The sequence below is a fragment of the Tenrec ecaudatus genome, chromosome 10 (genome assembly GCF_050624435.1).
Source record: "Tenrec ecaudatus isolate mTenEca1 chromosome 10, mTenEca1.hap1, whole genome shotgun sequence".
Lineage (NCBI taxonomy): Eukaryota > Metazoa > Chordata > Mammalia > Afrosoricida > Tenrecidae > Tenrec > Tenrec ecaudatus.
Genome location: NC_134539.1, coordinates 153,044,889 through 153,056,625, shown reverse-complemented (window position 1 = coordinate 153,056,625; position 11,737 = coordinate 153,044,889). Strand labels below are relative to the sequence as shown.

The 11,737-nt window shown below is 56.3% G+C and overlaps 1 protein-coding gene across 1 annotated transcript; it reads right to left on the bottom strand.

Annotated features, from left to right (window-relative positions):
- Nucleotides 1–563: 563 nt before the first annotated feature.
- Nucleotides 564–9,625, bottom strand: LOC142458782 (E3 ubiquitin-protein ligase TRIM47-like). The gene is made up of 7 exons (XM_075559693.1): nt 9,607–9,625; nt 4,432–5,081; nt 3,797–3,892; nt 3,314–3,547; nt 2,094–2,253; nt 1,780–1,842; nt 564–1,120 (listed from the first exon to the last, which is right to left on the bottom strand). Exons 1-7 carry the CDS (start codon nt 9,623–9,625, stop codon nt 564–566), a joined length of 1,779 nt encoding a protein of 592 aa, XP_075415808.1.
- Nucleotides 9,626–11,737: the final 2,112 nt, after the last annotated feature.

The window sequence follows — 11,737 nt, the reverse complement described above, 5'->3', positions numbered from 1 at the left end:
AGTCTGAAGAGCCCTGTCCAGGGCCCTGGGCGCTTTCTCTACGATCTGAGACACTCCATTTCCCTCTGCTTGACCTGGGGGCCCAGTTAGGGCAGGAACTCAGACAGGCCATGCGCGCCCCAATCCTGCCAGGAGTCACCTCTGGATTTAACCATCTTGAGAGAAACCACCTAAACTGAGCCCCACCCCTCTCAGGGCAGATGGCCTTTGGGGGCCAGGCCCCTGCAGCTCTGGGGCTGGCTGGTCAGTACCAGCCTGAAGAACCAGGGCCAGGGGTCTCTGGGGGTGGAGTTGGGGGTGGTGGTAGGGTGATGATGTTCTAGGAGGGAGGAAACTCGGCCCTCACTGCACCCCTGGGATTAACCAGATGGCGCCCCAAGCCCGGGGGCCACAGACCCCCTTTCCTTGTGCCTGTGGGGAGGTGGTGGAAGGCAGGCAGTGGGTGTGGAGGGAGGGAGGGAGTCCGGGGAGCCCCTACCGCGGGCGCAGGGAACCGCGGGCACAGGGACAGCGCGGCCGGCCCAGCCAGTGCGCGGAGCCCAGTTTATTGGTGGCGCCCCGCGCTAGGCCTCGGGGCGCTGCCTGAGCGTGACCGCGGCGCCGCTGCTGGCCATGACGGCGGGGTACAGCGGCTCCAGGAAGGTGGCCAGGAAGCGGTAGATGAGGTTGGCGCCGCCGGCCACGCCGTAGAAGGCCAGGCAGCCGGCGGCGCAGTCCAGGGCCACCCCGAGCGTGCGCTGGTAGGCGCCGGGCAGCACGGTGCGCTTGTTGTCGTGCCACACGGAGAACTTGAGCGAGTCCCACTCCAGGCACCACGAGTCCGGGTTGCGGCCCAGCAGGTAGACGACGCTGCGGCGCGGGCGGCCACCGGCCAGGGCGCCGCGGCGGTAGGTGACGCCCAGGCACACCCACGAGTCGGACACCTCGGCCTCCCAGTAGTGGCGGCCCTCGGCCAGGCCGCGCGAGCACAGCACCTGCGGCCACTGCGTGAAGCCGGGGCAGGGCGCGCCGGCCGCCGCGGGCTCCAGCAGGATGCCCAGGTTCAGCACTGAGTGCGTCTCCGGCAAGAGGAACAGCTCCGGGCTGGCCGTGGCCGGGTCGAAGTGTAGGTTGCAGTAGGCTAGGGGCAGAGGGGAGCCGGGTCAGACCCCTGGGAGGGGGGCGGGCGGGGTGGGTGCAGTGACGACTGGTCGTTTGGTCAGAAGCCACCTGGATCCACTCCAGGCTCCTTGGAAGGGCCCCACTTTGCCCCGACACACACACACACACACACACACACACCAGTGAACCCTCCACTCTGACACCTCCACCTGGTGCTGCTGCAGGTTGGAGGAAGGAGGAAAAGGGTGCAGTTGAACGCCCACCTTGGGAGGGCTGATGCTGGGATCAGGAGCTGGGTGGGACACTAGGGATAGGCCAGGGGTCCTGGGTAGATGGCTTGGCCCTTGACCTCTCAGAAAAGGCACCAGGATTCAGCCCTCTACTCTTCTGAGTTGACTTGACCCAGGGGAGTGGGCAGACCCCTGCCGTGGGCAGAAGTGGAACCACACCAGGGCTGGGGTGGGCAGTAGGTGAGGCTCTGCCCCACTCCTGGGGATAGGTGAGAGGGCTTCTTCTCTACTCCCTACTCCCCCACCCCCCCGCCAGGCTTTCCACCGATCCTCCTGGGTTTTGTCCTGAGGTACAGGTTAGGGTGAGGGTGTGGGCCTGAATGGCAGTGAGGTGGGGAGGATGTTGTGGCACCTGCCCCCCACCCCCAGGCCCCACACGTGGACTCACACTTGAGGAGGACCTTCCGGTCCACGGCGGGGGGCAGCACCTCATAGGAATTCATCTTAATGCCTGGGGGGGGGCAGGGAGAGGGCTTTGCTGAGGACTCCCTCCCAAACCAGCCTCCTTCAGGAGGATGTGTAGGGACCAGAGAGCAGTATTGCCTGAGCAAAGGGGAAGGCAGGACCCGGCCCCGGGCCCCCTGCGGGCCACCAGCTACTCACCCTTCAGGAGGATGTGTACGGCCCAGAAAGCAGTATTGCCTGAGCAAAGGGGAAGGCAGGACCCGGCCCCGGGCCCCCTGCGGGCCACCAGCTACTCACCCTTCAGGAGGAGCTTGTTGAGGAAGCTGAGCCCCACATTGGCCAACTGGGTCCGGAAATCCACCAGGGTCTCCGGCAGCCAGTGGAAACTCTCCTCGTCGAAGGCCGTGCCCGTCAGGGTCTCCTCGTGGGCTAGGAAGTGCTTCAGCCTGGGGAACTCCTGGCAGGCAGGGAGGTGGCAGAGGCACCTGTGAGTGAGCCCCCGCCCCATGGGGATAGGTGTCGCAGAAGGTGCCTGGGTCTCCCCCTTCCTCCTGGGGTTTGGAAATCTCAACTGTGGGTGTGTGTCCAAAGTACCCCCATCGTCACCCCCCTGTGTCCCATAGAAGGGAAGGGGATGTGCTCATATGAAAGTTGAGCAGTTGCCCTAGAACTCAGCTCGAGGCTGAGCTGGCAGCCGAATAAGAGAGCTGTGTCCAAAGCTACCAAGCATGGGGATTGGGCAGGTCCCAGGACTCTTGTCCACCAAGGAGGCTGCTGCCGCCTTCCTGCCAGCTACCCAGGCTGCAGGGAATCCCTGGGGGGCTGCAAATAGTTAACAGTTAACTGCTGATCAAAAAGTTGGAAGGCTGCCCATTCAGAGGTGCCTCAGAAGAGAGGGCTGGTGATCTATGGTAGTGAAATCAGTTCTTGAAAACCCCTGTGGATCACAGATCTACTCCCCAGTGACTGAGGGGCCAGGCCAGGCTCGAGGAGTAAGATTTCAGTGAAGGCTTTCTGATGATTCCAGTCTTATTCCAGGTCGTGGTTCCAGGGAGTCGGGATAAGCGCCCCCTTAAGACCATCCAATGCCCAGCATGCGAGGGCATGTGTTCCGGGAGAATGAGGGCAGCAAGCGAGGGTCTGGGAGACAGACAGACTTCCCGGAGGCTAAGGCTGAGCTCTGAGCTGGAGGAAGAAGCTGAGGGTGTCGGCCTATGCTCAGAAGCAGCGTTTGGGGTCCAGGAGGCTCTCTGAGGCAGGGGAGTGGACAGAGGGATGCTGATCATTTGATCCAAGGTCTGGGCAGATCTGGTGGGTTTGGGTGTGTGGGGTGGGTGTGTTAGTTACGACATCTCATGTCAACTTTTCTGAATATAGTTATTCTTTGATCTAAAGCTCTTTCTTATACACGGGTGAGTGTCTCGGGATTTGTTTCCCTAGTCAACCCGGACGGCACCATGGGGTCTGGAGTACTGAGGATGTGCTAGGGCCCCGGGTGGTGGTGGTGAGAGGCTCGCCTGCAGAAACTGCTGGTCGCTCTGGTTGGTCAGTAGCGTGTGCAGCCAGACGCTGTCGCCCTCCAGAGCCAGGAGCCGGCCGTGGCTCTGCTGGATGGAGTTGCCCAGCTTCCCCAGGACAGTGGTCTCCTCTTGCTCCAGAAAGTCCAAGATCTTCATCTGCAGCTGCTTGGTCTCTTTGACGATGTCCGAGAAGCAGGTGTTCACCTCATTGCGCATTCTCTGGGTCAGTTTCTGTCCGGGGTAGGGGAGGGGGCATAGATAGGCTTCCAACCCAGTGGTTGATTTCTTGGGTGGGTGGGGGGAAGGTATGTGGCGGTCTGCTTCCATGAAGATTTGCATCCCTGATGCCCCCATAACCCTGGGCCTGAGGGAATAATACTTAGATGACCTTGTTAAGGTCATCTGCTTCTGCCTGCCTGGCCCTCACCATCACCTCCGAGCCCGGGCGGCTTGGGACCAGGGCCTGGCACGCAACCTTACCGAGAGTAAGGCCATGCGTCCCCGGTGCTTCTGGTTGTCGGAGGCGATGATCAGCATCTGGTTCTCCACGTTGGCCTGGACCTTCCGAACCTCGACCTGGGGTGAGGGGCAGGGCAGAGGAGGTGAGGCCTGATTCAGGGGAACCTATTGGCCAGCAGCTTCCGCATCAGAACCTGCCCTTTCATACAGTTCCTCAAGTTGTGGGGAGCTCCCCCAACCAAAAAATTATTCTCGTTGCTACTTCATCACTGTCATTTTGCTACTGTTATGAATCAGGGGACCCCTGTGAAAGGGTCATTTGATCCCCAAAGGGGTTGGGACCCACAGGTTGAGAACCGCTAATCTAGCGGCTCTGCTTAAATGGGAACGAGGGAGGAAAGACTGAAGGGTCAGGGGCCCCATGGCCACCCTCTGCTGCAGGCCTCTGCCCACTGAGGGATCAGGCTCTCTGCTCTGACAAAGTGTCCACAGGAAGGGGCAGGGAAGGCTCAGTGGCAGCGGGGGCTGGAGAAGGCAGTGGGGTCTGGAGGGAGACATCCATCAGGTGGGGAGTGGACACGGGCCCGGTGTTCATCAGGGAAACGGGGGCGGAGGGGAGACCCGGGGAGCCAGGTCCCTGCAGGCTGGGCCCTGACCTCCTTGCAGGCTCGCTCCTCGGCCAGCGGGATGGTGTCGTGGCCCTTGTGTTCTTCCAGCAGGCAGGCCCCGCACACGCAGCAGCCTTCGGTGCGGCAGTACAGCCGGCACAGCTTGCGGTGCTTTGGGCACAGGCGGCCCTTGAGGTCCCACACGGGCTCCAGCAGCTGGTGGCCCTGGAACACCTGGTCCTCGATGTGGCTTCGCAGGTGCCTCTCGCACAGGGAGGCCACGCACTGCAGGCACGACTTGAGGGCCTTGAGCTTCTGCGGGGAACAGAAGTCACAGGGAACGTCCCCCGGGCCGGCCACGTTCTGCAAGGACCTCACGGCCTGGCCCTTGTTCTGGGTGAAGCAGGCCACCATGTCCCCGAGTGTGACATTCCTGCAGAGGCGGGGCCTGGAGGGGAAGGTCTGCCGGCACTGGGGGCAATAGGACATCTCACCCATGGCGGTCAGGTGGTCCCAGAACCCTTGGAGGCAGGCCAGGCAGAAGTTGTGGCCACAGGCCGTGGTGGCCGGGTTGTGGAACACCTCCAGGCAAATGGGACAGAGGACTTGGTCCTCCAACATGCGGAGTTGGCTGTTGGTCGGCAGAGACTGGCTTTCGGCTGAGGACTGTGGGGCTGGCACTTGGTCCTGGACAGGCCCTGGGAAGAGAAAAACAAAGCAGGGTGAAGACGGGGGCAGAGGCTGAAGGGGCCTTTTGAGAGGGGGGGGGTGTCCATCCCTTCTCTTTGAAGCAGCTCCTTGGCCATGGGGCCCGGGACTGGGTCATCTGTCAACGCCCTCCTCCCCAAACCAACCAACCCACCCATTGTTGTGAAGCTGATCCCAACTCAGGGTGACTCCAGCCTAGAACTGCTCCAGAGGGTTTTCTGAGCTCAGGATGCTCCCCAAGGGCAGCAGTTCAAACCCACCCGTCGCTCCGTGGAAGAGAGGTGACGCTTCCTACTCCCATAAAGGGTGACAGTCCCGGAAACCTGTAGAGCAGATTCGCCCTTGTCTTGGAGGGCTGCTCGCTGTGGGTGGCCATGGACTCGATGGCAGGGCATGATCTTTAACAAGCAAGCCCTGGGGCTGAGACCTCTGAGCACTAGACTGCTTGCCAGAAGGCGAATGAAGAGGTTAGGGGTTCAAATCCCTCAGCAAGAGCTTCTTCCGTCAAGGTGGCAGCCAAGCAAACTGCTATAGTTTATTGTGCCAGCCTGGCTGAAATACACAAACCCTTATGGGGCAGCCTTGCTCTGTGACCCGTGGGGTCACCACGGGCTGGAATCAATGTGAGCTCCACAGTGACAGCGGCAGCGACCACCATGGAGGCAGGTGGGCAGACCTTTCTCCTGTGATGCTGTTGGGTGGGTTCAGCATTCGTTCACATTGCCCAAGGGCTTCTTGCCAATCCCCCAAGCCCCACTGCCTTTGCTTCCGTTATGACTCAGTGTACCCTAGTGGAGAGTGTAGAACTGCTAGTCAGTTCTGACCCACAGTGACCCTACAGGACAGGGCAGAACTGTCCCTGTGGGTTTCCAAGACTGTCACCCTCTGCTGGAGGCCACAGCATCGTCTCTCTCCCATGGAGCGGCTGGTGGGTTCACACCACGAACCTCACGGTCAGCGGCTCCGCCATGAGGCATGCATTGTGAGTGCGTCCTCAGTGTTATTCCCTCAGCCCTACCTTCTGGGTCAAGTCCTGGGCAAGCAGACAGAGCGGGGAGAAGTGACCTTGTGACAGGGAAGAGGAACCACTGCCTGGCCCGAGGGAGAGGGGGGCCAGGGGGAGTACTCACGTGAAGGCCCCGTTGCATTGGGGACACCCCGAGATTCCGATGCCCTGTATGTGGGGGAGAGCAGGTGAGTGCTCAGCCGCCGGGCCACTCCCCGTGACCCTGCGTCCCCATCACCCCGAGTGCCCCCTCCACCACAGTCTTACATCTCTTCGGGTCTGATGATGACTGCCTTCTCACCCTCCCCTTTGCTGCTGGTTTTTGGTCGCACTCTCAAGGGGACCCCACCTGGAAGACTGCCTCCCACAATTCTGCTTTGTGACCTCACCATTCAGGTGTGATGTCAGCAGGGCCAACGGTGTGTCACTGGACCACCATGCTGGTCCTCGGCCTCTCCCTGGGCAAACTCTTTCCTCCAGAGCCTCCAGCCTCAGGGGAAGAGAAACTGCCGGCCCTGGGGTCACCGGCAGTGGCCTTACTCCCTCAGGACTTAACCTCCCAGGAGGGAGGAGGGTGACTACGGGGCAGCAGGGTCCTGGGCAGCCCGTCCAGTCTCTCTGGACCACCGGTGTCCTCTTGCCAGCCAGCAGGGTTAGTGGTAGACTTTATTCTTTAATTTTTCCTTCCTCTCTACTAGCTGGATAAAAGCGCACACACACATAAACAAAACGAAACAAAACTCACTGTCCTCCAGTTGGTTCTGACTCATGGCGACCCTACAGGACAGGGGAGAGCTGGCCCTGTGAGTTTCTAAGATTGTAACTCTCTCCGAAAGTAGAAAGCCTCATCTTTCTCCCACAGGCTGGTGGTTTCGAACTGCTGACCTGCATTAGCCATTCAAAATGTAACCACTACGCCACCAGGGCGTAGCCCCATCTGATGACTACATCTAAGAGAGAGCAACCCAAAACCCAACCCACTGCCATCAAGGTGACTCTGACTCATCGCAATCCCGCAGGACAGAGGAGAACTTCTCCAAAGGGGCTCTGAGACAGCCTCTTCTTTCTCCCTCTGAGAGGCTGGTGGGTTTGAACTGCCAACCTTGTAAAGAGCAGCCCGGTGCTCTTTTTTCTATATCTATGGTTTATATGTTTCTAATCCCTGCCCCACCAGGGGTTCTTGACTGGTCAAAGTTGAATACAAATTGATAATATCTTTTCTCTCCTTAGACTAGAAAACCCCGAACGAACTTTCACTCCATTTACCTCACCCAAGCATTTGTTATTTTTGTGCATTTCAATTCTATGCATAATTAAAACCGAGCCAGAAGTTTGCTGAGAAGCGAGGATGGTGAAGACGTCGCCTCGTGTTATTTGGGCATGTCGCCGGTTGTGACCAGTCTCTGAAGGGAATCCTACTTGGTCAAGTAGAGGGCCAGCCACCAAGAGAGGCCCTCAAGGAGCTGGATGGGCAGCGTGGGCTCAGACACAGCCACGGTTGCGAGGACGGGGCAGGACCGGCCAGGGGACTGTTCTGTTGGACATGGGATTGCTCTGAGTCAGAAACAACCGCAGGTCACACTGACAAATGTTTGTCAGTCTTCCATCTGGGATCAGATTGTTTCTCAGGGGACCTGGGGGGGGGGCGGGAGAAGCAGTGTGATATGTGCATAATTTCCTGTTCTCCAGAGTTTTAAATTCTATATCATGGGCTCAATGAATGACACTATCAATCAAATGATCTTATGCCCCAGGGGATGAATGTTCTCTGCCGTAAAATGATGTCTCTAAAGTGCATTGGAAACAAATGGACCGTAGGTATAGAAATAGATGTTGGGCTTACGCTTCATTCTAGCCCCAATTAGTTCTTATGACGTGGCCCTACTCGATACTTGCTCATGAAGCCGTAACGGAAGATATGGGTGACATAGAAAGGCGTGGCGAAGAAACCAGATGGTGCCTGGTTATCGGAAAGAACAGCTTCTGGGCTCTTAAAGGCTTGTCTTTGGACAAGCTGCTATGCAAGTCGGGCATCGCCACATCCACACAGAAGAAGTAGACACCAGCCTGTGTGATCCAAGGGTTCTAAGTAATAAATCTAAATCCAAATGAGGGAATGGTGGCAGCGCTTAAATCATGAGCACTCGATTTCTAGGAGGCTACGGATGACAGTGGATGTCCGAAATCCATTTGCAGGGTTCCCACGAGGACTGAGCCCCCAGTGACTCCCTCCGACCGCAGTCCACACTGCGAACGGTCTTGTTCTCCGGCAGAGCGCACTGGAAAGCCGATTGTGGCCCATGTCCTAGGGTCAAATGTAACACCTTATCGTTTGATCTCCCCTTTGACCCCGGTTAAAGTTTCAGTTCTTAATACTTTCTTTCTTTACTATTGGGGTTTTTCTCCATTTTGTCTGCTCATTGTGTGTGGCTTGTTAGTTCCTTTGCTTGCTTCCTGGAGGATGCCCTGCTAGTGAAATCCAGGGTGGGAGAGTCTGTAGAGACAGTCGCTGGATTGATAATCTCCCAGGGGCGGGGCAGGGAGGTCTGGGAGCAATGAGGAGCTCACAACAATGAGCACAAGAAGAAAATGTTCTGAAATCCATTGTGGTGCTGATTGCACAAATCTTCTTGATAATATTAGCGATTAATTTGTATGATGTGTGGAGGATATGCCAATAAAACTCTTTTTAAATTAAGGAATATTTTAATTTGTTCATAATCCATTCATTAATTTACTAAGAAGTAATATAAATAATTAGTCTTATTCTTTTTAAAAAATCATTTTATTAGGGGCTCATACAACTCTTATCACAATCCACATATGCATCAATTGTGTAAAGCGCACTTATACATTTGTTGCCCTCATCATTCTCCAAACTCTCGCTTTCCGCTTGGGCTCCTGGAATTAGCTCATTTTTGTTCCCCCCTTCCTCCCTCATGAACCCTTGATAATTTATAAATTATTATTTTATCATATCTTACACTGTGCAGCATCTCCCTTCATCCACTTTTCTGTTGCCCATCCCCCAGGAAGGAGGTTATAATATATGTAGATCCTTGTAATCGGTTCCCCCTTTCCACCCCACCTTCCCCCTTCCTGCCCAGTATCGCCACTCTCACCACTGGTCCTGAAGGGGTCATCTGTCCTGGATTCCACCAATAAAACTCTTAAAAAAAGAGAGGGGACAGGGGGCCTGACCGATCCCCTCAAGTCCTGGTTGTTGATGATGTTTCACACTCATTCTGGTAAGCGGCCAGTTATCTCGGCACTTCGGAGACTTCAGGCTATGGTGTTCTAGGCGCCGTTTTTTTCTGTTGAGAAGTTGGCTGCCAATCTTATTGCCGCTTCTTTGTGAATATACTTTCCCCACTTCTGATTCCTTAAAGGACCTGGTGGCACAGCGGTAACCCAAAGGCCGAGCTCGATCTCTGCTTCTGTCGAGACTGCCGTCTTGGAGTCACGGGACGGCTCCTCTCTGTCCTCAGGGGGATCAGCTTGTTGGATACCTTTCACTATGGTCTCCATAGCGAGTCTTTGTCTGCAACGGAGGCGCTCAATGTCAGCAGCTAAAACCAGGCCGGGGCCGACTGTGGAACAAGACCGTCAACTGCTCATACGTACGTCCAGGATAAAGCTGAAGACAACGCAAACGAGTCCACACGAGCCAAAATGTGACCTTGAATCTGTCTCTCCTGGATTTTGAGAACCCTTTCAGAATAGATTTGACACAGTGGGCACTCATGGCGGAAGAGCTGATGAGACATTCATAAAACAAATAAATGGATCAACAAGACATAACTCATAAAGAAAGCAAACGGTCATTAAAAAAGAAAGGAAAGATCAGCGTGGATGTTAGAAGCGACAGAAACGTGCTCTAAGATGGTAAACTAGCTACAGCACGTGGCAGAAACGAGGACGTCCACGAGCTGAGTGGACACATTCAAACGGCAGCTCTAGAAGGCAAAGCCAAATATGACAATGAACTGTGCCGAGACCTAGAATTAGAAAGCCAAAAGGGAAGAGAGTACGCTCAGCTTACCTTAAACTAAAAGAACTCAGGCTAAAACTCAAGCCCTGAGTAGCAGTACTGAGTCTATGGGCAAACAAGAGGCATCAAACAAGACACAGCCACCGCACCACAGAGAACTAGTCGACCTGCCACCATGGCTGGAGGCCGCAGGTGCAGCAGGCAGTCGCCAAAAACAAGGCTGCAGGACGTGGCGGGATACCAGAGGAAATGTTTCAACAAGCGGATGATCCCCGGAAGCACCCATTCCTCTATGCCAGAGAATTTGGAAGACGGCTATTTGGCCAACTGACTGGAAAAGATCCATATTTGTGCCCATTGCGGGATAAAATGACCCAACAGGACGCTCAGATTATGCACAATATCACCGATATGAGATGAAGGAAAATCTTGCCGAAGATCCATCAACTGCTGCGGCAGCAGTGCATGGACCGGGCGCTGCCAGAGGCTCAGGCTGGATTCCGAGGAGGGCTGGGAACAAGGAGTGTCATTGCTGATGTCAGGTGGACCTTGACCGAAAGCAGAGAATACCAGAAAGATGTTTATGTGTGTTTTATTGATTATGCCAAGGCCTTGGGCTGTGTGGATCATAGCAAAGTTTGGAACCCTTCATCGCGCTCCTGTGGACCGCGGACCCGATGGAGAGGCAGCCGTGCGGATGAGACAAGGGCACGCCGCGGCGTGGTCTAAAATCAGGGAAGGTGTGCGACACGGTTCTAGCCTCCCACCACTTACTCGATCTGCTTGCTGAGCAGATCATCGCGGAGGGGAGGTCTGCAGGAAGAAGGATGGACCGTCGCCGTGTTCTTCTGGGCAAACGTCCTTGGGGTCTTGGCCTGGGCCCTGCAGCTGCGATGGATCAAGTTCAAAATCTGGCCACTTTGAAGACAAAGTTCATTAAAAGCATCCAGAGAATTACCAAGCTGGTAGATAAGGTCACAGCGGCACAATACGCCCGAGCTGAGGACCTACAACTCGCCCGGGTGTCCGAGTCGGGTCTGTGGTTCTCTGGAAAGCGCTGCAGAGGAGGAGGAACCCCTCCTTACAGGCGTCCCCCGGCTGGGGGACTGGGGTGCTATTCACTCCTGGGTGCCCAACAGATGAAGAGTGAGGGGCCTCATCACAGCAGCTGACCAAGGGAGGCTGGTTGGAGTTGGTGGTGAAGGCAAGAACAAGCGCTGTAGGACCCCCTCTGACCAGTTTCTGGTGACATTCAGAGAGGAGGACGGAACCCCCTTCCTTGTGGCGATGCACCTGTCATGGTTCCCGAATGGCTGGATTCCGGATATGGGTTTGGTGAAGGCTCGATCGTTGTTGGTCATCGATTCAGGTCTCCTACAGGACTGACGAGAAGCGCATTTTCCCGTGATTCTGTTGCAAGCGCAGAGAGCATGCGCATCGGTGACGCTGCTGAGGCTGACGCTGCACAGCGACCAGGACTAACAACCTCCTCCCCTTGAAAGGCCTCCACCCTTCCCGCCAGCTAGCGTGATCCCAATTCTGCCTTACCAATCCAGCTGGACCGGAGGATGTAGACTTGTACAGGTGGGAACTAGAAACAGGGAATCCAGGACAGATGGTCCCTTTGCTCCTTTCAGGACCAGTGGTGA